This window comes from Pan paniscus, chromosome 11 (assembly GCF_029289425.2).
Source record: "Pan paniscus chromosome 11, NHGRI_mPanPan1-v2.0_pri, whole genome shotgun sequence".
In the NCBI taxonomy this organism is placed as follows: domain Eukaryota; kingdom Metazoa; phylum Chordata; class Mammalia; order Primates; family Hominidae; genus Pan; species Pan paniscus.
The window spans coordinates 109,795,565-109,821,699 of NC_073260.2; the positions used below are offsets into that span (position 1 = coordinate 109,795,565).

The window sequence follows — 26,135 nt, forward strand, 5'->3', positions numbered from 1 at the left end:
TCAAGGCGAACCTAAGGTATGATCAAATTCCTAGTTTATAGATACATTCATTTAACAAATATTTCTGAAAGTCCTTTACAGAGGGTCATTCACAACACCCATATTTCCACAAGGACAGCAAATTTTGCTTTATCCTTTGTCCCTAAAGATTGCTAACTCAACTTAATCTTTATCTCTAGTCTTCTTTCCTCCCCAGTGGTGTTTTATTCTTTTTCTAAGTCAAAGGAGCCAGACTCCCAGATTATGCACTTCTTGAATTTACATGTTGTAATCTCATCTGCTCATTTCCTCAGGCAGTCATTGTACATTTGGTAATTATATTATTATAGAGCATTATCTATGAAGCCATTTTGTTTTCCCGCAGGAGTGTCTGGAACCCCTGCTGGCCTATCCTTAGAGTTACCCTGAAATCTACCTATACTTAATCAAAAATTTTCAGAGAAGTAGATGTTTATTTCTATAACCAGAAAAATTAAAGCTTCTGTTTCTAATTCTATACTACAAATATTTGTGTATGTGTACCTATTTATAATTTTGTATCCATATATACACCTATACAGATAATACCCACCACATTTTATATGTATGTGAGCATAAAATAAAAGGAGTGATATTTTTCTAAAATAATAAACATATGAATACCTAAATGTTTCTTTTGTGAATAACTATGCTCTTAAAATTTTACCTATCTTGAAGCAGAGCTATCTTCCCATCTCACTCTTTTGGAACTTCTTGCTTTTTGGAGAGTCAAAAAGAAAACCGAAATTGTACTTGGGCAGCTAAAATGGATTTTACCAAGTTTGTTTTAAAGATAGCTTCAGGAATCTTCAAGCTAGAGAAGATGTTAAATATCCTTGAATAAAACCCATTATATCCTGATGCTGAAGTTGAGGCTGCAAAGTTAGGGAATTTCAGTAAGCAAATTAGTTCAATAAGAGAATTAAGGAATTCAGTCAGGGAATTAAGGGGTTATCAGGAAGTAGAATCCTGGTCTCTCCTGCCCTGTACAAAATGTCATAGTGACTGGGACAGTCCCCAAGCCCTCCCTCAGCTTATATTTAACACAAGTTTCATATTGTGTGTTCTAAGCCTACAGCGCTTTAGAGTGAGCGTGTTGGATGTGATGGGGAGGGGAGGAGAGGAGATGCCTCATCATACCTGCTGTAACTGTCAGACAGGAGCTGCGAGTCAATAATGAGGTCAGAGCCAAGTCACAAAACCCAATCCAGCGGTCTAAGGCCATTCAGTGGAGGGGCAAAGAGCCTTATATATCTAAGAAGGCCTAGAAATCATCATTGCATCAGACAGCAGCAAAATACTGTTATTAGTAGAGGGAAATCCTTTAAAAATAGACAAATTATGTTCACCATATCTAGTCTGGAAAAGCAGAGAAATAGATCTGAATTTTGAAAAGACATAGGCAAAATAAATAAAATTAAATTTAACAGCTATCTAACTGAATGTGTTGCTAATTTTGTTTCCTACTTTTCTTTTCATATCAATGGATATTAACCAGGCAAAAAGATCATGGTGATTTAATTTTTTTCCTTGTTTGATTTTTTAAGTGTTTAAAATTATTTTTTAAAATTTAATTTTATGTTTAATTGACGAATAATACAAATTACATTGTAGGGTACAATGTAATGTTATGATACATGTATACATGATATATTTGTTTCTTGTTTGAAACTGTCTGTTTTTTTATTTTTAAAGAAGAAAGAATTACTTAGTGGCTTTTTACTTAAAGCATTTTTAAAGAGGTTTTAATGAGCACTGCTGGGGAATTAGGCACAATCAAATATCGCTTCTAGGAATAACTCAGTTAGCTGCAAAAATAATTTATAAAAAATTCTGTTTTGTGAAAAATATTTTACATATGTTTGTAAAAACAAGCACTTTAATTTCTGTGCATTATATGAAGGTTTGACAGTTGGGGCTATACTCATTTCATTGAGTATAATGAAGTCATAATAATGTGTTTATTTGGCTAAACCCACTAAGCTCCAAATTTAAACCTGAAGTAATTTTATCTAAATAGTTAGTTTGGGTTACCTTACTCATCAAATTAACTTGGTATTTGCCAAATTTATACCAGCTAGAAATACACTTATGAGAATAATAGTATTTTGTCATTAAATAAGTAATTGTTATAAGTAGGCAGTTGCTGATTTTCCAAAAAGATGTTTGAAACCTACTGTTTATGTTTGAAAACCTATCGATGTTTTATGCTGTAAAGCCCAGATATTATAATAAACCATCACTTTCTTTGATGTCACCTACCCCCACCCTGCAGATACTTTTTAAATAAAACTGCACTATTAAAATCTTAGAAAGTTCTTTTTAAAGACATACTTTTTTGTGTATTTTAAACTTACTTTTATTTCTGTTATGCATTTCGTATCCGCAGAAATGTTAACTGCTTGTTGCTGATACTCTCATTTTCATTTGCATGTAGATACCTGGGCAACCTTGTAACTGTATTCTCCAGGCAGCACATGCGCTGGCTCTGGGACATTGGTGAGAGAAAGTCCTTTTGGATAGGCAAGTATCTGGGAGGGAGGCTGCACTGAGGAGGGAGGCAAGGACATGAAACAAACAGGCACCACCACCCTGCTACTTCCTTCCATGGGTTAAACGATAGTGGTTTACGATAATAGGCAACCAATAGATCTAGCCATTTATCTTTTAAAACTCATCTTAAACCTTTTTTTTGACACACTACTTTCATTGTTAGACATCTATCCCAAAGAAATAAATAGGGATGTGGTCAGATTGACAGGCAAGAGAATTCAATGCAATAACATTTCTAAAAGCAAAAAATTAGAAATTGCTGTAACTAAAGAATGGTTAAATAAATTATAGTACAGCCACATGAAGGAATATGTAAGATTTAATGTTTTTGCAAGCCATTAAATAATAAAGACATGAAAAATTGCCTTACGTTTATTAATTCATTTAACAAATATATGTTGGATGCACATTATATTACATATAAAATGTAAAGTGTATTCCATTTATGGCAAGGTGCAAAGTGAAAATGCAGGGTCCACATCCATATAAAGTATGAAATAATTTAGAATAAAAACAATTATATGCATGTGGTGTATGTATAAATATAAATATATATTATATTTGTATATATAAATATATATAATATTTACATATTGGAATATATACATATATTCATATATATATGAATATATATATATTCCAAATAATTAGAAATGACTTACCTCCAGTCAAGAATTATAGGTAGGCTGGGTATGGTGGCTCACGCCTGTAATCCTAGAACTTTGAGAGACCAAGGCTGGAGGATTGCTTGAGCCCAGGATTTCGAGATGAGCCTAGGCAACATAGTGAGACCTTGTCTCTATGAAAAATTTAAAAATTAGCCAGGCATGGTGGTAGCTAATAGTAGTCCCAGCTACTTGGGAGGCTGACGTGGAAGGAGTGCTTGAGGCTAGGAAGTTGAGGCTGCAGTGAGCCGTGATTGTGCCACTGCATTCCAGCCTAGGCAACAGAGCAAGACCCTGTCTCAAATAATAATAATAATAAATATAGGTGGTTTTAATTTTATTCCCTCTTTTCTGAAGTCTTAATATTTTCTACAGTTTTAACAATAATAAATCTTTTTTTTTTTTTTTTTTTGAGACAGAATCTCACTGTGTCGCCCAGGCTGGAGTAGAGTGGTGCAATCTTGGCTCACTGCAACTTCCGCCCCCTGGGTTCAAGCAATTCTCCTCCCTCAGCCACCTGAGTAGCTGGGATTACAGGTGCCCACTACCACACCTGGCTAAGTTTTGTATTTTTAGTAGAGACGGGGTTTCACCATGTTGGCCAGGCTGGTCTCGAACTCCTGACCTCAGGTGATCCACCTGCCTCGGTCTCCCAAAATGCTGGAATTGCAGGCATGAGCCACCGCACCCGGCCAAATGACAAATCTTTTAAACCACTTTAGAAACAGAATTTTCAGGGCGCATCAAAGTCAGTATCCCCACTACTTCTCTTTAAAGGCGTTGTATTTGAGGGAACTGTAATAGTTCCCTCTCTTGGCTTTTCACTATTTCTGCAGTACTCAGTGGGTCCCTAAATTCTGAAATGAACTGAGTATTAAGAGACAAGCTGGAGGATAAGTTTTGTCTACATCCATAATGACTCACTGCAAGGCTCTGTCCTCACAATATGCTTAGGCAGAATGTCACTAATCAATAATTCAGGGAGGGCATTCCTAACCAAAAGTATTTCATTTCATTCCACCCAAAAATACGGACTGAAAATCAGTTGGGGGAAGGTAAAATGTTATGTATCTAGGACTGTTTTCATGGTCAAATTTGATTTGGGGAATGTCGGATCATGCTATGGCAGGGAGTTCCTTTCTCATTTTATTCTTTTTTATTTCTATTATGAAAGAGAGTGAGTAGGGGAATGCTTAAGAAAATATTACAGAAGCTTTACAACATTAAAGTGTAATTTGCAAAATTTGCCAGTGGAGGTAGAGAGGCAAGTCGAGAAAATCTGCTTTTTATTGGAATTGTAGCAGATTGAAACATCTTAAGCTCCAGACTCAAAATAATACGTAGTAAGCTACTTTCAAATATGAAAACCAGGACATTTAAATAATGAGGAAGAAAAATAATAGGCAAGAGAATATCTGTTTCCCTGTGATAGGAGTTCTGCATGTAGGATGATATGAATAATAATAATAGCTGCCATTTATTAAACACTTATATATGCCAAGAGCTTTACATGCATTATCTTTTTTAATCCTCAAAACAACCCTAGATGTACTATTTTTATTCCCGTTCCTTAGATGAGGAAACTGAAACTCAGAGAGGTTAAGTAACCTGCCCAAAGATGCTCATCTAGCAAGTAAGTGGTAGAGCTAGAATTGGACTGGGATTTGTTTGACCGTTTGTGTCTTAGAGTATTCCAAGTTCCTATCCCTTGTTTTAGAACCTGGGCCCACACTTGCATGTGATAACTGAGCTTAGAGCAACAGCTGGATATGATATCTAAGTATAAATGCAATAAAAGTAATTGGCACATTCTTTTGGTTCACATTAGGTTTGAACGACCAAGTGCATGCTGGCCACTGGGAGTGGATCGGTGGTGAACCTGTTGCCTTCACCAATGGGAGAAGAGGGCCCTCTCAACGCTCCAAGCTTGGAAAGAGCTGTGTTTTGGTTCAAAGACAAGGGAAATGGCAAACAAAAGATTGTAGGAGAGCCAAACCTCATAATTATGTGTGTTCCAGAAAACTCTAAATATAACAGACCCTACAGGGGGCCACCTGGAATTTGTCACCTATTTATTCACAGGATCTGTGAATATTGCTCCATAGAAAACAAATTGTTATGATTGAGTGGGTGGGTATACCTTTGTGATTCTGTCTAGTGAAAATGGAACATTTTTAATAGTGCCAGAAAGATTGATAAACAAATATTTTTTACAAGATAAGATACAATTTTTGTATCTCAATACCTTTTAAAATAAATGCCAGCAGTATTATAAAGTGTAAGGTTTGTTTATTCCATAAGACCCTCACCCTTACCCCATTCCAAATCTCAGGGAGCACCAGTCTCATAGTCCTTGGATTTTAAAAAAAAAATTTTTGGTCCCATTACCTCTAATGAATTTATTCTGAAATATGTATCGTAGGTGCTCCTACCACTTTAGTCTGAGTGAAGCTAACTCTACTAGTTCATTAAACCAAAGTTGAACCGCAAAGTTGTCCCTTTGGAGCCCTTTAAATGTGAAATCTAAGATTAGAGGCTGGGGTTGAGAAAGAGAATTTTCTATGATGAAAAAGAAAGACTTTAGATGAAAGAATCTTGTAGGTGGAGGCTCATCTACAAAGCTGTAGTTCAGGTAAGAATTCGGGGGGCTGGCTGTACTCAGAGTTCTACTCATCACTATTCATGAAACAGATCTCCCTTTCCAATTTGAATGTTGGCATTGTACCATCCCAAAGCTAATGATTGGGTTTCCCCAGGCTTACAGAGTCATGAGAAATTTCAAGTAACATAATCTCTTCCTCTGTGTTTATTGTACTGACACGCATTTCTCAGGGACACTTGGGATAAAGAGTATATATGAATGATGGTTGACATATGGAAGAAAAATACTGCTTCCTCAGAAATGTCCTGATGAACTGTGCTGATGAACAGAGAAAAATAATACCGAAAACAGAGCCCCTGAAAGCCTACATTCTCGGAAAGGATTTTGAGGAATTTTGAGCCACCTTAAATCTTTAATATTTGCAGAAATGCCATGTTAACTAGATTCTCTAACGGAAAGGTACCTTATTAATTTATAATCTCAGGTGAGTGGAACATTTTTGTAACAATGAAGTATGTTGCAGCGTTACCAGAACTCCCTTCTGAAATCAAGGTTTAACAGTTATAGGAAATTAGAATGTCTGAAACATTTATTTAAAGTTTTTCTCTTTTCATAATCACTGAGAAATACGGTTGTGCAAAATGTCACTTGCTCTATGAGCACCAATGTAACTTCAGAATCAAAATGGGGTTATCAAGTAGGCTAGAGCTCTGGTGCTGGTTTTATTATAAAAATACCTTGAGTGTTGTAGACACTAAAACTGCTTGAAGAAAGTCAGTTCAGTTTCTGGGATATAAAAACATGGCAAGCTTTTTTTATTTCAGTTCATTTATCAAGGTTGTAATTAATAGAAACATTTAGAAACAGATATTGGAATATGATCCAGACATTCTGTCTATTACTTAAATCTAAACATAATTATAGTGTCAGAGGGTCCTTACCTGAGATGTCGCAGGTGGGCTCCAGATTGGCATAATGTACAGGTTCTCTGTGAGACACAAGCAGTTTCTGGCATTTAACCAAAAGACGCCACACCTATCCTCTTACCAGCTCCTGTCAAATTCCTTCTGGTCCACAGGCGTCTTGCAGTACGGAAATGTGAGATTTGGGCTAAAGAAAAAATAGTTGTTTACCTAAAGGGTTAAGTCCTAGGAAGGAAGTAGAAGTTTGGGAAATGAGGGATTCAAGGGCCACTCCTTCCACTGGAACTCTAAAACTGTATAAACCATCTAAAACTGGAAATCTAGAACTATGTCAACTGTGTAGAACCTTGTCAGCATGGCAGATTTATTAGACATTTCTGCAATATAAATGATAAATGATACTGAACTAATTGCAAATGTTAGCATAAAGAGTGTTTTGATTTTTATAACAATTAGAAATGCTACAAGAATATTTAAAAATATTCCTGATCATGAAAGCATTAATCAAATTAGAAAATCCAAGTCATTTTAAGAAGATAAAAATAGAAATTCAGGCAAGTTTGGGTGATGGGCGGTATTCATCACAACCTTCATTTTATTCTTACAATTGAGCTTTGACTCAGGGGGAAAAGAAGTAAATGATTGTCAAGGTTCCCTCTGCCTTGATTGATAGTTTCTGCTGGGAGTGGGAAGGAAGGAATTGGAGTAATGGATAGAATGGGAATGAGAGATTACAGGAGAGAGAGGTGAGATGGGTTGAACAGAAGAGGATGGGAACTGATGGTAGCTAGGAAGGAAAGCGTCAAGAAGGACCTGAATGTACCCAGCTTTTCTCCCCAAACTTCAATACCACCTCAGGAAAAGGCCCACTGTGTCCAGGGGCATCAGTCCAGCTCAATAGTGTCTAGCTTTTCAGAATCTTCTGATTGTTTGGTCTTTAACAAAAACATAGCATCTATTTGCTAAAAATAAACTTAAGCAACATATGATAATCATTTCATCTCCTTCCAAGAAGTGGTGAAAATGAACCAGGTGACATTAATTTAACTTCTGTTTTTGTTTATTTTTAATACAACCAAAAAGATATGCACATATTTTAATTTACATTATGGTACTGTATAATTTAAACCATAAACTGGTGCTGATTAATTTCTGCAACAAAGCAGCATATTAAATGTACTACATCTAGTGTTGTAGCAAAATTAGTAAACTTGTTTTAAGTTCTGAGACACTTTCCTTAAGCTTTTAACGTTTTATCTTATTCCTGGGGGCACATGGGTTTTAGATTTTAGTGATTCTATTTAGCAAGGGATGGAGGAGAAAAGTCAACATGTTTTTTATCTTTATTGGTCAGACCAGCCTTTCGTTGTATCGCTTCCATGTGTCCATACATCCAACCACCATTCATTTGACAAATATTGAACATGGCATGCCAACCATGCAACTGACATTGTTCCAGATACTGGAGCTATTGTAGGGAATAAGATAAAAACAGAAGTATAAAAGCATAGCATATATATGCAAATTTATAATAGCTTTTTACACCTCAAGCTTTTTATCAGGAAGGAAGTCACAGTGGAAATCAGTGATTACATTATCCCTTTTCCTAATTGAAGGGAAACACACAGACACAAACAGCTCAGGCTGAATTTTGTTATATTTCTTTCTTGATTAAGAAACTGATACTAACTTCCTAACTTTTAATCAGGTCAAAGTGTTATTGATAGCAGCCGTCCCAAATTTTCTCTCTCCAGAATCAAGTTAGGAACTAAAGTTCTTATATCTAGTTAATTGATTTTGTAACAACTACTTTTTCCAAAATGATGAGTACATGTCTCTGTATTTTAGGGATTCCTAGAATAACAGAAATTAAAGAGAGATACCTTTGATATCATCTTATTTAATACTCTTATGTTACAACAGAGAAAGTTACTGTGTGAAGAAATCAGCACTAGAACTGAGGTCTTCCACATTTTAGGCTGAATCTCTTCTAATTATTCCACATATCTATTAGCATTCTGAGCAGATAGTTTTATTATATTCAAGTAAAATATACTCATCTTTGAATGATGAGTATAATAAAATTCACCATATACTTGAAAACACTATCATAAGCAAAAGGCAGACACAAAGGGTCACATATTTTGTGATTCCATTCATATGAAATGTTCAGAATAGACAAATCTATAAAGACAGAAAATAGATTAGTGATTTCCAGGTGGGGGGAAGGAGGATTGGGACTAACTGCCAATAGGTACAGAGTTTCTTTTTGAGATGATGGAAATATTCTGGAGTTATAATAGTTGTAGTGGTAATTGTTGCAGAAACAGTGGATATACTAAAAACCACTGAAGTATACTGTTTGAAATGGTAAATTTTATGTGAAGTGTATCTCAATAAAAATGTGATTAAAATCACCATATAAATTTTATTTTAAAAAGCTATAAATGGGTTGATGTAGCTATATGTTTCTCTTGCTTAGCCAAGATACATTACTCCGTCTTTGCCCCATGTCTCACCCGGGTTTTTGTTTATTTGTTTATATAGTTAGTTAAAGGGAACGAAATGCTGATTTGACATATTTTAAATTTATGGTACTGTTTTATTGATCTTCCTCTCCTTTCTCTCTATCAATCACGGGGGGACTATTACTAATGGCAAAGTGTGTCTGGATGTCTGTAGTGTGCAGAACACCATGATTTTCTCAAAATTAATTTTACAAGCCTTTAGAACAGGATCTTGCGGGAAATGAATATACTATCCTCATAACTTACACATATAACTTCATTTTGAGCAGTTTTTATAGGTCTTATATTCTGTTAGGCAATAAAGTTTAGTTTATCTTAAGACAGAAAGGAACAAAAATCAACCAACACTTCCATTAAAGGCCTCAGGGTAACCCCCAACACTTTTTCCAAGCAATGACGTATGAGTTCACCTTTTGCTTCTATCCCCATGTGTATTTTTGCTTTCCAAAAGCAGTCAATCTCAACTTATCCTACAGAAAAAAAAAAAAAAAAGTTTGAATCCAGCTATATGCTGCCTGCAAGGAACATACTTTAAACATAAATAAACACATTAAAAGTAAAAGAATGGAAAAAGATATACCATACTAAAACTCATCAAAAGAAAGCTGGAATGGATAGATTAATACCAAACACAGCAAATTTTAAAGCAAAGAATATTGCCAAGAATAAAGAAGCTTATTTCATAATGTTAGTGGGTCAATAGGTCAATACATCAAGAGAACATAATAATTCTAAACATTTATGTACTAATAAAGTTTTGTTTGTTTGTGTGTTTGTTTGTTGTTTGTTTTTCTGAGATGGAGTTTTGCTCTTGTTGCCCCAGGCTGGAATGCAGTGGTGTGGTCCTGGCTCACTGCAACCTCTGCCTCCTGGGTTCAAGCGATTCTTCTGCCTCAGCCCCCTGAGTAGCTGGGATTACAGGCACCCGCCACCATGCCTGGCTAATTTTTGTATTTTTAGAAGAGACAGGGTTTCACCATGTTGGCCAGGCTGGTGAACTCCTGACCTCAGGTGACGCGCCCACCTTGGCCTCCCAAGGTGCTGGGATTACAGGTGTGAGCCACTGCGCCCTGCCTACTAATAACAAAGTTTTAAAATGCACGAAGCAAAATGTGGTAGAACTTCAAAGAGAAATAGATAAATCTATACTTACAGTCAGAAATGTCAATACCTCTTTCTCAATAATTGAGGGAATAAGTAGACAGAAAAATCAGAGTATAGAAGCATGGACACTATTAACAAAGTTAACTTAATTGAAATTGATAGCATATTCTATCCAACAACAGCAGAATGTACATTATTTTCAAGTGCACATGACATATTTACTAGGCAGACCATATTCTGGGACATAAAATAAGTCTCCATAAATTTTAAAGGATTCAAGTCATACAAAATATGTTTTTTGACTACAATGGAATAGTATTGACCACACTTGGAATAGGGTGACAACTTCAAGCAGTGCTTGTTCTCACCAGTAACCAACCCCAGCAGGAAGGAGGAGCTGGGGGTGGGAGAATTAGGGTTTTAAGTTGCCATATCACAAGTGAGAACTTTCCTGTGTGCTAGGACATTTGTGTTCAACCTGTGTTTTCAGTTCTCAGAGGAATCCACATGACTAAGGGAGTCCTTTCTAAAACCCCAGGACGTCTTGCTTTCAGATGTGATCAATGATACACAAATCTCATTCTAAAGAGAGATAAATTAGGGAATAGTTTTTCACATGACGGAAAGGATGATCCTATTTGCTTTGTTAATGGATTGGACTTGGGTGATATTTTCTATTGCCCAAAGAGCATAGCTCCTCCATGGAGCCATATTTTCAAAATTTCCTTTTACATTCAGCATTGAAAGAACACATTTGTTGCATATATTGAGGAGGACTGTTTGCAAATCATGCCCCAAATCAACATTTGAAGGTCTAAGTGGTGCTCATCAGAGAGAAAGGTGGTTCAGCGTATGTGGGAGTCAGTAACGATTCAGGGCAGAAGCTACACAGAATGGCCCAGCAGGGACTGGCTCCCAGTAAATTATTTTCTTGCTTATAGATTTCCTACCCAGTAGAATCACTGAGGTGATTTTAGTGACTAGACACAAATAACAGGCTTCTTAGAGTTTAAGATTTGAACCAAGTTGAACTTTTGCAAATGTGACTAAGTCCTGCCAGCTTGATGGCAAACCTGGGCCCAGCATCAGGTACAACAGAAGGCAAACCCTGACTGGAAAGTTGTGCTTTGCTTTTCATTTTATTGTCACAATTTTTCACAGTTTGCCTCATGCCACCTTGTTACTTAATTCCCACACCTCGGAGGAAAAATGTGTAATCTTTTAATATTTATGTTACTTAAGATACTTAAGATTATGTTTCTGCCTAGGTGTTGCCAAGATAGTCAAGCCAACTCTTGTTTACAGAGGGTAGAAAATATAAATCTGTCTAAACTCTTTCATGAAGTGAAGGTCTTAATATTTCCGAAGAGTTGAATTTGGTACTACTCTTGGAGAGCCTTAGAGAAGCGTTGTCAATACAAGGCGTCATTGTTTTAGGTTTCCTATCCATGACTTGCTTTTTTCCCCAACTTTCCTCTCTTTTGGCAACTTCTCCTCACATTCTGTCCTACATTTGGCCCTGAGTCAGTTGAAAGCTTTGCAAGTTGATTTTCCATTCCCATCTGAATTTTAGCTTAGCTGTGGAACTGTTTTCCATGTGTTTTTAATCATTTGTCCATGTGTTATGAGCTTATAGGGACAATATGGTTCCCCCAAGCTGCCTGCATTGTATAAGCAGAAACTGGCAAGGTGGCCAGTGGGGGAACAGTTTTCAGACAGATGCCCCCTACACTCATTTCTGTTGGTGATACACCACCCCCATGCTCCAACTGGAGTAAAACAATTTACAAGCTGCATAAAGTTACCCAACAGACATATAGTCCTCTGGCATGAATTACCTTTTTTAGGAGTGTGATTATCCTTCAGGGGAGACATGCCTGGGAACTGTGACTGGTGTGACAATGTTCAAAGGCCTGCTCTGAGACTGTGGCCAGGCTGGGAAATGAAGAATGGTTTAGTCCCAGATTCCATGGAAATTTGATTTTAAAATAGGATCTAAACACAGAGAATTAAGTATAAGTTATCCAGGACAAAGCGATACTTCTTAGAAAGTAAAACACAACAAGGGCCTATGTCAGAAGTTTCCTTTCGCATTTTTATTGGACTCAGTATGTCAAAACAAACATCCATTCACCTCCTAAATGTAGACTGAGGGACCAGGAATGGAAAAGAAACAGAAAAATGCATTAAACAAAATCCCTTTTCTCGAAGTTGCTGACAATGTAGTCTCCAGCAAACATAATCCCTGCCCTTGAGGATCCTCTCTTCCTTGTTAGAAAGATATGCATGTACCCAAATTAAGACAAGCCCGAGGAATCACCGAATAGCCGAATCAAGAAGGAACTTGGCTTTTCAGAGTCCCAAATACATCTCAGTGACATGGAGGAGATGTCTCCCTTGTAAATCCAGAAGTGGATGTGAGAAAGTAGAGGTTGGATTGGGACAAAGCTTGCCAATATTTGACTGGAAAAGGCAGAAGACAACACTGAAGTACAGAACCTGAAAACTTCTATGGAATCAAGAAAATTTGAAATGATTAAACATTATATAAAAGCATCCAGTGGAGTGCAAAAGTTTGACAATTCAGGGTAGACTATGGAGTAAAGTGGTTGGAAAGGATGTGATTCCAACAGCAGTGTGGAAAGGAGAAACGAACTGGTGTGGTTTGATGGTCAAATGTAAGGAGACTCACTTATCTGATGGGTTCTATCTTTCTCTGCAGAAAAAGGGGTCATCTATCAAAAACGAGGAAAGAGGCAGAGCAGTCAAAGGTTTTAGATCATTAGAGAAGATTTTCACTAACCCACATGGAAAATGAAAAGTGAGTTGAGTAGAGGAATGAGAAGGATTGGTGAGCAGAGTTGAGGGTTCCGTTGAGACAGAAGGAAATTTGTATAGAATCCATTTTTGCCCATTTTGTCTGTGTCTCTAAAAGCATTCCCTATCCCAGGCGTGGGCCCAGTTAAGATGAACAGCTGGGTGTTTTCAGGGTTGGACTTTTTGTTGTTGTTGTTGTTTTAGAAAGACTCTCGCCCTGTCGCACAGGCTGGAGTTCAGTGGCACAATCTCGGCTCACTGCAGCCTCAGCCTCCTGGGCTCAAGCGATTCTCATGCCTCACTCTCCCAAGTGGCCAGGATTACAGGCGGGCTCCACTGTGCCTGGCTAATTTTTGTATTTTTAGTAGAGACAGGGTTTCACCATGTTGGCCAGGCTGGTCTCGAAGTCCTGAACTCAGGTGATCCGCCTCCCTCGGTCTCCCAAAGTGCTGAGATTACAGGCGTGAGTCACCACGCCCGGGCCCAGTGTTGGACTTTTATTAGATGTGTGTGAGAGAATAAAAAAGGGACTAGGGAAAATATTGCAAAAGTTTGAAGTGATGGACCATGGAATTAAAGTGGGATAGGGAAGAAAATGAAGACAAAGAATTTATATATGTTAATCAATTAATTACATAATTCATTTATTATTACATGAATATTTTAGGGCATTTACTATGTGAAAGGCTGTGCTACAGCCTGAGCTGATGACTAAAAAGACCCTACTTTTATGGACTTTAAAATCTGGGCCGGGTGCGGTTGCGGTGGCTCACGCCTGTAATCCCAGCACTTTGGGAGGCCAAGACGGGTAGATCACAAGGTCAGGAGATCAAGACCATCCTGGCTAACACGGTGCAACCTCGTCTCTACTAAAAATACAAAAAAATTAGCCGGGCGTGGTGGCAGGCGCCTGTAGTCCCAACTACTCGGGAGGCTAAGGCAGGCGAATGGCGTGAATCCTGGAGGCGGAGATTGCAGTGAGCCGAGATTGCACCGCTGCACTCCAGCCTGGGCAACAGAGTGAGACTCTGTCTCAAAAAAAAAAAAAAAATCTGAAGTGGAGGCAGATGTTAAACAAATGTTCAGTCAAAAATTATTTCATGACAAAGGTGGTAGTACTATGATAGAGATAAAGTACGGGACAGATGCTGTAGGAACTGAAACAACATAATATTGTTATGAGAGAGTGGAATGTGAATTCACAGTTTAGAGGTAGAGCTGTTCTTGATAGTAACAGGGGTCAGAATGTAATCGGGGTAGGGAGGCCAATTGGCATGAGAGCAGTCAGATTTCAGCCGGGGTATCGAATGGGACTTCCATGGGATACTGATGGAATGCTAATGGTCAAACCCAACCACATGGACACTGAAGTCACCCAGGATGATAGTAAGATTCAGGGTGAAAAGAAAGACCGTGGACTAAATGAGGAAGACAGGGCAAGTAATATTGCCTCTACAGACATTCAGGGACATAAAGTTAAGTGCCTGATGCCATAGAGTTTACAAGCTGTAATGCAGTTCGAGGAATCAGATTTAGTATTTTTGGCCTCAAGTCCAGAGATAGTTCCACTGACATTACTTAGCTCTGAGATCAGCTTTCTACAGAAGGAAAAACCGACAAGGTAAATTTTAAAGATGAGGAAGAAGGAGCAGGACAGAGATGTTGCATCAGTGACTGCATCCTGAACTGGCTCTAAGTATAGGCACAGGCATTGGAGATGGATGGACAGGTAGGAAGGTGGGGCACATGGTGAGGGACAGCTCAGGCTGCCTTGGCCTAATTCTCAGATTTGCAGGAGCCCTCTCTGCAGTCTTGGTAGGGAGCTGATTAGACACATGTAGATATTGTCCATGACTTGTGCACAGTAGTAGATACATCTTCAGTTGCAAAAAACACAATACCCAGAATACAGAAAACTATTTCTCAATGGTGTTGGAGGGTGTTTTGAACAGAGGGCAGTGAGATCACCGAAACTACAAACAGAATAATCTAATCTTTAAAAGACAATCTAACCATCAGAGCCTTGAAGTGGAAATGGGGATTTTTTTGTTGGCAGTTACACCATTTGATATTTGTCCTTTTCCACTGGTCACACATTTTGGTATCTTTGGGTGACAGTTTTAAAAGATTGAATAAAGAAACTGATAATAATGGTTCTCTCCATGGCAAGGACAGGCAGACTGGGGTGGAGTCAGAGGAAGATCAACCTTTCATTTTGCATTTTTTTGTGTGTTATTTGAATTTTGTTACTATGCGTATTTATTACCTACTCAAAAATAAGAGAAATGTACTGCACCATGTCTACAGTGCTTCCTTGAATTCAACAAATATTTATTATTGAATAAAATTAGCACAAATAAAGCATACAGTTCACTGCGTCTTTGGGATTTGGCTCTACTTGAAAGTCCCTGATTAGTACAGGAATGATGCCTGCCTAAATTTTGTTTCTTTTTTTTTTTTTTTTTTGAGATGAAGTCTCCCTTTGTCGCCCAGGCTAGAGTGCAGTGGCATGATCTTGGCTCACTGCAACCTCCACTTCCCAAGTTCAAGCAATTCTCCTGCCTCAGGCTCCAAAGCAGCTGGGATTACAGGCACCAGCCACCATGCCCAGCTAATTTTTGTATTTTTAGTGGAGACAGGATTTCACCATGTTAGCCAGGCTGGTCTTGAACTCTGCATCTCAGGTGATCTGCCCACCTTCGCCTCCCAAAGTGCTGGGATTACAGGCATGAGCCACCATGCCTGGCCTAAATTTTCCCTGTAAAACTTATTTTGAATATACTAGGCTGTCCCTATAGATTGCAAAATCCACTAGACCTGAAACTGAACAAAGACACTCTCAACACTTATCTCCAGTTCCTAGAACAGAGCTGGCACTCAGGTGTGCGCTGTAAGAATGAAAGAATTAGTCCAGTTAAAGGAGCAGCTTCAGGGAATGGGGCTCTTCCTCACGTGTCTTTTCCATGGAAAGGGGAGGAGGGAGTGTACATTTTGAATAACTAACTAAATTGTTTATTTAAAAGTTTAAGGGGAAATCATATATCCTAATTTTCCCTTTTCCTTGTTCCTTGGAAAATAAGAAAAAAGTCCTGTTTTCTTCTGAGTTAAAAAAAAAAATAATCTAACCTGCCATGACATGATTGCTATTCTGTATTTTGAAAAGAGAGGTAGTGATGAGGCAGTGGCATGCTCCCCAGTCAGATTTCTCTCCTGAATCCTTCAACCCAAATGTCCTTTTCCAGCTCTCAGTTGTCCTGTTTAACTCTAATGTCTACCCCCCACCTCAACACTGCCTCTCACCTTTTGTTGATTTAAGATAGGTTTTTAGGGAAGAACTTAGTCTCTCTTTTCGCCCTTGGAGAGCACTGGGCTTCTTTTTAACTGTCTTCTGAGAGTCTGTAAGAGGGACAGAAAATGTAGCTGTTGCTGTCCTCTCATAGGCACGCTGGGGAGCTCTGAAAACGAGACAAACCACCTCAACGTGTCTTGAGCGGCTGGGTCTCATGGGCTTCTTTTCTTGTCCATTTTATAAAAGTGTCACCAGCATATGAAAACATTTTTTATTTAGGTATCTTCTCGAGGTCTTTAGAGTTCCTGAAGACATCTTAGTGCCTAAGAAACCCAAGTCAAGTTGAAAACAGTCAGATTCTGCTGAAAGCCTGAACTGTAAATGGAAATGAATGGATTCTGGGATTGGCCCCTCTGGTTCTCATGCATGTCTAGGGTTGGCCCAGGAAGTGGACTTAGCAGGCTTGGGCTCACTCACGTGAACTCAGGCTTACCCTTCACTGTGGCATTTGGTACTAAGTGCACTAATAATTGGCGATGCTGTCTCCTCATGAAAGCTTCCAACTGGGTCTGGAGACCTCCACCAGACCCACTTCCATTTCCATTTGGTTCATCCAAATTGGGAGGTAACTAGATGCCTGTATCAACTGAAGACCAACAGAGGCAGCATATTTTTGCTGAAAGCTACAAAATCTTCACTTATTTTCTTAAGAGATTATAATGTATTACATTATACATATATTACATGTTATACATACATAATTATACACACATAATTATACACACACAGTGTATCAATGGCTTTAGAATTGGTGAATGGACACGATAGTGAAAGGTGATAGTCATTGCCTTTAGCCGAAAAAGGCAGAGGTTGGAGATAGGCTTGTTTCATAGTTCTCATCACAGAAGGCTTGGCTTTGCTAGATTTACTTTTCACGAATAGTATTTACTAATGGGAGTAGGGAGAATATTTCAAGATAGTTGCACATTTTCTCAAAAGAAGTGACAGAACAGCAAAAGGATATTCTCTGTGAGTGATTTTTAAATGGCACTTATAAGCCCCAAATTAGGATCAGAGGAAGGGAAGTTTAGGACTAAAGGAAAGTGAAAAATGGATAACTGACATCCCTATAGATGATTTTATACAATAAAGTTAGATGATGCATAAGAAATCCCACTAGACTATCTAACCTACTTGAGGGCAGGGACAAAGTTTTACTCATTTTTCAATTATCTACCAGTATCTAATATGATTCTTAACACACAAAGTGAATCTTCTACACATTGCAGTTCAACAGGAATTATCTCAACTGTATCTTATGTTCAGTAATTCCAGAGCCAAGCAAACTAAGACCCGAGATAGAATTTCTGAGATTGTCTTTAGTTTTGGGAAATAGTAGATACTCTGATTGATAACAATGGAATTTCAGTTACTGAAAAGTAACAGTTAAAAGGATTCAGGAAAGGTATCACAGCTGGCTTCCACACCATATTATACCAGGAGGCCTAGTGACTAGCTCTGGAAAGCGTATTGCATTGGATGGCTGAGGGGAATTAAGAAATTCAAGTAGCAGTCAATTAAAAAAAAAAAGATGTTGACATAGCATGGTGGCTCACGCCTGTAATCCCAGCACTTTGGGAGGCAGAGGCAAGATGATAGCTTGAGGCTAAGAGTTTCAGAGCAGCTTGGGCAACATAGTGAGGCTCTGTTTCAACAACAACACAAAATTTTAAATAGCCAGGTGTGGTAGTGTGCCTGTAGTCCCAGCTACTCAGGAGGCTTGCTTGAGCCCAGGAGTTTGAGGTTACAGAGTGCTATGATTGCACCACTGCACTCCAGACTGGGCAACAGAGCAGAACCCTTTTCCTAAAATAAAAAAAAAATGGCAAATACACATGCTTATTTATTATATATCAACAGCACCTTTCATTAATACTAGCACACGTTCCATAGATACTTGGTACAAGTACAATATATCTCCACTCATGGCATTCTGGTAAAGTGATGGTCCATGTTAAAAATAGCTCATTATCATGGGTAAAGGGACTTACTTAAGGCTTTATTTCATAGAAATCAGGCATGGCTATCAAGAAGAACAGAAATGCCTGGAAAACAGACTCCGGTGGGTCACTTCTTGGAAAGAAAGTTTAATCAGTATTGACAAAAAAGGGGGAACATGTTCCAGGACTATTTGTGTTATTGAAAGCAAGGAATATAGTGATTGAATTAAAAGGGGAGAAATAAAAGCAGATATTGCATTGCTTCCCAGTGGAAATACTGTTTGAATCATGTGGTAGGCTGATCGGACTCTATTCTGGGGTTTCAGTTTTGTGGACGTGTTTCTTTTTCATATCCTAGGCTGATTCATGATAGTTTTGAACGATAGTTATTTTTCAATTTTTCCTTTGATCCCCGAAGACTCTTATTTGTGTCAATCTTTATTTAGCCTGGCCATCAATTAGTGTAAAACAAGGGGAGATGATGTGGATTCAATAAGGTAAGAAACTGACTAGCCAGCGTCACACCCAAAGTTATCAAACCTGGTTCTTAGAATCCACGTTCTCATGTCTGGCTCTTTGTTTAAAGGGAAAAAAAAATCAATAGGATGGCTGGAGGGAGACATTTCCCTATCCTCATTGAAGACTGATGAGCTATCAGTCTATTACGTGGTATCCTGTTGAGAAACGTGAACAATTGGAAGAGTTTATCTGATGACTGACCAGTTGTGAAATTTAACACCCATTAATTGATTCTTAATGTGAGAGGATTAACTTGGGAATTGTGAGTTTCTATGTGTGGAAAGGAAAACATATTCCCTTTACTCAGTTACCATGCAAAAATCAATAACCCCAGTTCGCACGTAAGTAAGCAACAATATGTCCCTTGCTCAAAAAAATTAACATCCTTCTAGCTCTTCCTTTCTTCTCCTTACAACTTTGATATACTTCTTCGTGTGTCTGTGTGTGTGTTTGTGTGTGTGTGTGTGTGTGTGTGAATAGCCTTCCTAAAAGCCTGGGCTTTTTCTAAATGTATGCCTTTAATTTTTATCCAATATACTTCTCTTACAGCAACATGTCTTGTCTATTCTATTCCAGCACAAGGCAGATGCGCAGCAAATGTGAGCTGACTCTAGTCCTTCTTCTGAAAACAGCCATGGGAAATTTAGGCAAAGAATGTGTTGTCTTTGCTAATACTACTCTTTAAGCCCCAGACATAGCTAAACTCTTAGCTAATTACCCCCTGGGTCCCAGGCTTTCACTGGGGCCTTTTAAAATACACGAAACCAAAGTGACGGCAGGAGGCCATTAGCACTACATAATTCAAGCAAACAATAAATGTGTTTATTCTGCCTGGCTACTGACCACCTGCCTTCCCATCCCGCCAGGCAGGTATCTATATATACGATTTCCTTTTTCCCAGTCCTGCAGAGAATGAGCCTCTCCTTTGGGCCTCATCATTTACAAAAGAAGCTTGGGCCCCTGACAGCATGCATCTCCTCTTCTTTCAGCTGCTGGTACTCCTGCCTCTAGGAAAGACCACACGGCACCAGGATGGCCGCCAGAATCAGAGTTCTCTTTCCCCCGTACTCCTGCCAAGGAATCAAAGAGAGCTTCCCACAGGCAACCATGAGGAAGCTGAGGAGAAGCCAGATCTGTTTGTCGCAGTGCCACACCTTGTAGGCACCAGCCCTGCAGGGGAAGGCCAGAGGCAAAGAGAGAAGATGCTGTCCAGATTTGGCAGGTTCTGGAAGAAGCCTGAGAGAGAAGTGCATCCATCCAGGGACTCAGATAGTGAGCCCTTCCCACCTGGGACCCAGTCCCTCATCCAGCCGATAGATGGAATGAAAATGGAGAAATCTCCTCTTCGGGAAGAAGCCAAGAAATTCTGGCACCAGTTCATGTTCAGAAAAAGTCCGGCTTCTCAGGGGGTCATCTTGCCCATCAAAAGCCATGAAGTACATTGGGAGACCTGCAGGACAGTGCCCTTCAGCCAGGTATGTGTTCTGCGGGGAGAGCAGGTAAGAGTTTGCAGGTGGTAGTGGACAGCTGGGATGGATGGAGAGTAGGGGAAAAGGCTGTCAGGAGCCTGACTCTAGCTTAACTACAGATTTGGTCCTTGGGCATTCATCATAGGATTTGGCAAAGATTAAGTTTCCTTCTGGCCTTTCCATTTTTTCTTGGCATTCTGGAAATGCTGCAAGAATGATATGATGATACTGTCAATATCAGTAATCATTCATTCACACTGAAGACACAGAGCTTTGTTTTATTTATTTATTTTTGCATTGGAGGTGATCTACTCAGAGATATAAGTCAGACTGTACCCTCAGTTCGGAAATTGAGAATTTAGAGTAATCACCAGAACTCCTCTGTAGCTATCTTTCTGCACTCTATTAATATGTGGATGAGCAGGTCAACTCCATTTGTTGATAAAGTGGGGTGCATTGGACTCCTTCCCAAATACTGTCATATCCATTTACGATGGTCTTAATCCCCATATTCCATACTTAACTACTTTATAGGTTTATGAGGGGCTTCTTTAATAGCTTGCTAAAGCTATCCCACAACCTCAAAGTACGTTGAGGTTCTCAGGCAAAAGTTGTCATATCATTTCTAGTATTATGATAGCAAAAAAGTGATTTTCTTTCACTTATTTTCTCATATGAGCTTTTTAAAAAATCAATCTTGATGTGAGATCGTATCGCCTCCCCTTAGAAGTACCTTACTCCTGATTCATGTTGTGTTGGCTGATTTGTAGTTATTATGATCAATTCCATGCTATTAAGACAAAGGGACATCCTACTGTCTACTTCCCCTGGTTCTGGCAATATCTACATTCCAAATGTTAAATTAAAATTGAGAACTTGCATTAGGTCCTTAAACATGAAGATATTGAACCAAAAACAATGCAGGGTAGAGTAAAATTTTATAGTCGAGTAATGCTACCCAATTAAGCAAGCAGTAGAATAGGGCAATTGACTGTGCAAGGCAGTTAAGTATTCCGCCTGAAAAGGCAAGGATATGTAGCAATGACAAGTCAATTATCAAATAATAATGACTGCTTTGTTGGCCATGTGCAATTAGAAAATTACCCCTAAGAATCAGGCAATCAAATTTCTTTTGAAATTCTTCTTTTGAATTCTATTGCTAATTAAATTAAAACTAAGATGTTTGACTCTTACATATTTTGAAAGGCATATAAAGCTAGGTGCTTGGAGTTATGAGAGGTAAAGGTGATGTAATATACAATGATTTGCAGGCATATGCATTGTAACTCTGCTTGCATACAACTTCATAGACTTGAATGAATGTACTACAGGTCTTGCAGAATAGGATAGAATTAAACCTAGAATGTTCTGATCTATTCTACGATCAATGTAACAAATATGTATTGGGAGCCTACTATGCACAAAGCCCTGTGAGGAATAAAAAAGTAAGGCACATTACTTATGTAAGATAATTACCATTAGAATTTTTCCATCACTCACATCCAATTAGACAAAATTTCTTAAGGTTTTGCACTAATAATGTAGAGTAAAATATTTTTTATGTTACCTTAGGGATTCCTTAAAGGCTGTTTAATAATTTACTCAATAAAGAAAGTTTAATTGAGGTGGTTCTGTGCCCTTATAGATACCATCACTTGCATATTGCAAATTGTATCCAAAATTGGAAAGCTTTGAAATTTTTAGTGTAAATTATCCTCAGATTTACAGTCCATAGCTTCTGCATTATGTGTGTTAAAGAAATAATTCAAAATAACGTAACGGAAATGTGTTTGCTTTTTAGACGATAACCCACGAAGGCTGTGAAAAAGTAGTTGTTCAGAACAACCTTTGCTTTGGGAAATGCGGGTCTGTTCATTTTCCTGGAGCTGCGCAGCACTCCCATACCTTCTGCTCTCACTGTTTGCCTGCCAAGTTCACCACGATGCACTTGCCACTGAACTGCACTGAACTTTCCTCCGTGATCAAGGTGGTGATGCTGGTGGAGGAGTGCCAGTGCAAGGTGAAGACGGAGCATGAAGATGGACACATCTTACATGCTGGCTCCCAGGATTCCTTTATCCCAGGAGTTTCAGCTTGAAGAGCTATCCCACTATTACCTTTGAAAAGCAAAACCACAACAGCAAAGATGCTGATTATTCAGTCTGAAAATGTTAAGTGGGTACATAACATTTTCAGGGAAAGGTGACTTGAAAAGTAGTTTTAAATTAGAACGATAGAGGAAATGATATTAGTCTAGTTATTGGTACACGTTTGAGACCTTGTCTCAGCTCTGCCACTAACTAGCCGTAGAATGTTAAGTTGTAAAACCTTTCTCCATCTAAAGATTTTCATCTATAAATGACGGACCCGACCTAGATGATTGCTAAAATCCTTTCCACTACTAATATTCCGTGATGCATTTTCTCCAAGTTTGGGTAAAAGCCCTCCATCTAAAGAAGGAAAAGAAATAAGCGAGACCATAAAAATGGGCTTCTTTAATGTGTGTCAAATCACCAGCAAGCAAAGAAGCAAGATAGAGAGGGAGAAAGGAAGGAAGGAAGGGAGGAAGGAAGGAAGGAAGGAAGGAAGGCAGGAAGGAAGGAAGGCAGGCACGCAGGCAGGCAGGGAGGCAGGCACGCAGGCAGGCAGGGAGGCAGGCTAGGTGAAATATTTGTAGGAAAGATTCTCATACTTATAGTTACTTTTGCAACCCAAACAGTGTTTTACTTGACTTCTATCTGATGATTAAGTCTTTCCACAGATGTAAGGAGTAACTTGCTTGGTTGCCTCCTTTTTACTCCTTTTTAACAATACTCCTCATATAAAGTACTTAATGTCAGGTCTCTGACTTTGAAGAAGGAACAGTCATGTTAATTTTAGTAGTTTATATAGGGAAGAGGAACAATCACTGGTAGCCAAACGAGTACCTATATTATGAGGAAGGAAAAATACATGACCACTACCAGGTTTAGAGATCAATTCAGAGATGCTAATGAAAGTAACCCCCAAAAATTCAATCTTCAGGCAAAATTATTTACTCACATGCATTTTGAATTAGGTAGTAAGGTTTCTGTGTTTGAATGACTGTTTTTTGCTATTTAATAAAACTTTGTATTATAAATTTTATTCAGCAAGTACCAAAATTACAGGTTCTGAAAATATTCTGGATATTTTAATGCATTAAATTTTAGTATATGAAGCATTCTGAAAAATGTCCTTATATTTTTCCCTTACTTGTTTTGTCTCATAATTTAAAGGTACTATCAGGAGATAACCTAGCTGGAAGCATTTCTGGAATGTCTTCATAGACTTATGACACTGGACCAAGGGTTTCTTCTGATCTGTAAGCAGCCTTCTGTTTAAGTCTCTCAATTGCCTCTCTCCTGCCTGTATTAATTTTTACACATATATGGTACAGAACTGCCTTTTCCCAGCCAGACTGCTTTTTCTATTAAGTTATTCAAATTTTTGTTTCTAAAAATTATTTTAATAATTAGGTTTCTTTTACTTTTAGTGCACACACATACACACATTTCCCAGAATAACTGTTTTTTTAAATAAATCAATTTATATTTTAATTCTATTCCTCTTTAATCACACCATCTAACATGACATTCCAAAGAAGCAAAGGCATTTATATTTAGTGTATATTCTGTAACACATCAACATGAATGTGAGTTACACAGATGCACACATGGCATTTACATTGGAATATATTATCATACCCTTTGGTGGTCAAAGGCAACCTAGCTGGCCAAGATATGCTCATAAGGATAAAATTGTTAAGCATTAATGATATCTCAGCTGGTCAATATATTTTGGTGCCAAAAGCTATCAAACAGCTGTCATGATTGCAATTGCCTAACCCTGATTATGAAAACCTATCTCTGCCAATTGGACTGTCCTTCTCCTCCTTATATACTTGTAAATCCCTTTCATCCATCCTTGCAAATAGACTCTCAAGCCCAAACCCCAAACAATGATCTGTTTTATTCAAATTTTGGTCTGCGCTTCCCTTGCATGTAAATTCTAGATGGGATAGTTGATAGTGGTATCAAACCTTACATTTATAGAATAATTGCATGAAATTCAACAAAATTGCTCATATTCAATCATTTTTACTTACAAAAAAGGCAATTTACAAAGGTTGAACATAATATGTAAGAGCGTAAGAAACCAAGAGGAAAAACACAAATATTGAACATTTATTAAGTGCCAGATACTGTGCTGTCTTTTACAAAAAGTTAACAATTTAATCCTCACAAAAACTATATAAAGTAGGTAATCACTGTATTTTATGGGTAAGAAAAGCAAGCCTTTAAAAGTTTCAGCAATTTGCCTAAGAGCATTTGGAGAATATTTTCTATTTTGGATTAAAATATTTGCTCATTTGTTCTTTGTCAGTTTATATTGAACTCTTCGAGGTCTCTTGCCTATAGGCTTCAAAGCAAATTTCTTTTTACCACTTATCTAGCTCTCCTATCTGAAGGATTTTGATGTTATATCTCAAAAGAGAAATCATCTCTAGGTCAGGTTATCAGCCAAATATTTCCTTGACTCCGTTGGTCCTCATGGCACGCCTCTTCATAAATCCTGGTCTCATTTTCCTCTCATATAAAATAAGGCTGGTAATAATTACCTCAAAATTATTGTGATGATCAAGTGTACATAACAACACTTCAGAGAACTTTAGATCCTGTAAAACTACAAGGGATTAATTTATTCTTTTCCATTCAGACCTTCTATTTTTTAAATTTGTTTTGAGAAATTGAAAACACACGGAAAAGCGCAAAGAATAACATAACACTGAAATTCATATAACCGAAATAAATAGTTACTATTTTGTCATCTTTTGCTTCTAGTCTTTTTTTAAATAAGCCATTTCAGATATAAGTAAAGTTCCTTCTGACCGCAATACTGAGTCTTATTCCCTAAGCTTTTGCCTACAAAACACCACACCACTAAAAATTCCTGCTTATACTTTCAATTCCCTTCTATATTTTTGCTAATTTATATATACTTCCATAAACAATATGTAGTATTATTTTTATATGCACTACTTTTGTCAGCATGTATTTATTTGTCCACCGACTATGTACGAGATACAGCTGTAGGTGCCATGAATACAAAAAGGGAACAAGTCAGACAAGATCACTGCTCCTATAGAGCTTACATTCTATTGGGGGAGATATGTAATTTGAAAATCAATCAATTCATCAATCAATCAATTCAAGAAGAAAAATATCAGATGGCTGTAAGTGGTATGCAAATAATTAAAATATGCTGGAGATTGATTAGATTAAGTGGTCTCTGAGATGGTGACATTAAAGCTATGTGTTTTGAATTATGTACATGATATTCTCTATTAATTGTTCTATAATGGCATTTTTACCACACATAATTCTTGTTTGTTTTTACAAAGTTTTGAGAGGTTTTTTCCCATCTATATTTTATCTCCATTCTAGAAATTAAGTATTGCTTCCACAGAGTAGCTAACCTAGCTTTGATTTTCTCAATCTGCACAATTTCTTTGACCTGTCAATTTAATTCCTAAATAAGACTTTTATTTATCCTCTGAATTTTTACAGATAATTTAATTTATTCTATGCAAGACACTGTGCTAAGAACCTTGGGATATTCCAAGATAA

The 26,135-nt window shown here is 37.9% G+C and overlaps 2 protein-coding genes across 3 annotated transcripts in view; both read left to right on the top strand.

Moving 5' to 3' along the window:
• Window positions 1-5,512, top strand: part of FREM1 (FRAS1 related extracellular matrix 1) — a 176,042-nt gene extending 170,530 nt beyond the window's left edge. For both annotated transcript variants that reach the window (XM_055092121.2, XM_055092120.1), the window contains exons 37-38: window positions 2,456-2,541; window positions 5,065-5,512. In XM_055092121.2, the coding sequence (XP_054948096.1) occupies window positions 2,456-2,541; window positions 5,065-5,264 (286 nt within the window). In that variant the 3' untranslated portion in view covers window positions 5,265-5,512. The remainder of the gene's footprint in view (window positions 1-2,455; window positions 2,542-5,064) is intronic.
• A 13,186-nt stretch (window positions 5,513-18,698) lies between these two features.
• On the top strand, window positions 18,699-26,002 carry CER1 (cerberus 1, DAN family BMP antagonist). Its single transcript, XM_008976219.4, has 2 exons — window positions 18,699-20,493; window positions 22,289-26,002. Exons 1-2 carry the CDS (start codon window positions 19,987-19,989, stop codon window positions 22,583-22,585), a joined length of 804 nt encoding a protein of 267 aa, XP_008974467.3. The 5' UTR covers window positions 18,699-19,986; the 3' UTR covers window positions 22,586-26,002.
• Window positions 26,003-26,135: the final 133 nt, after the last annotated feature.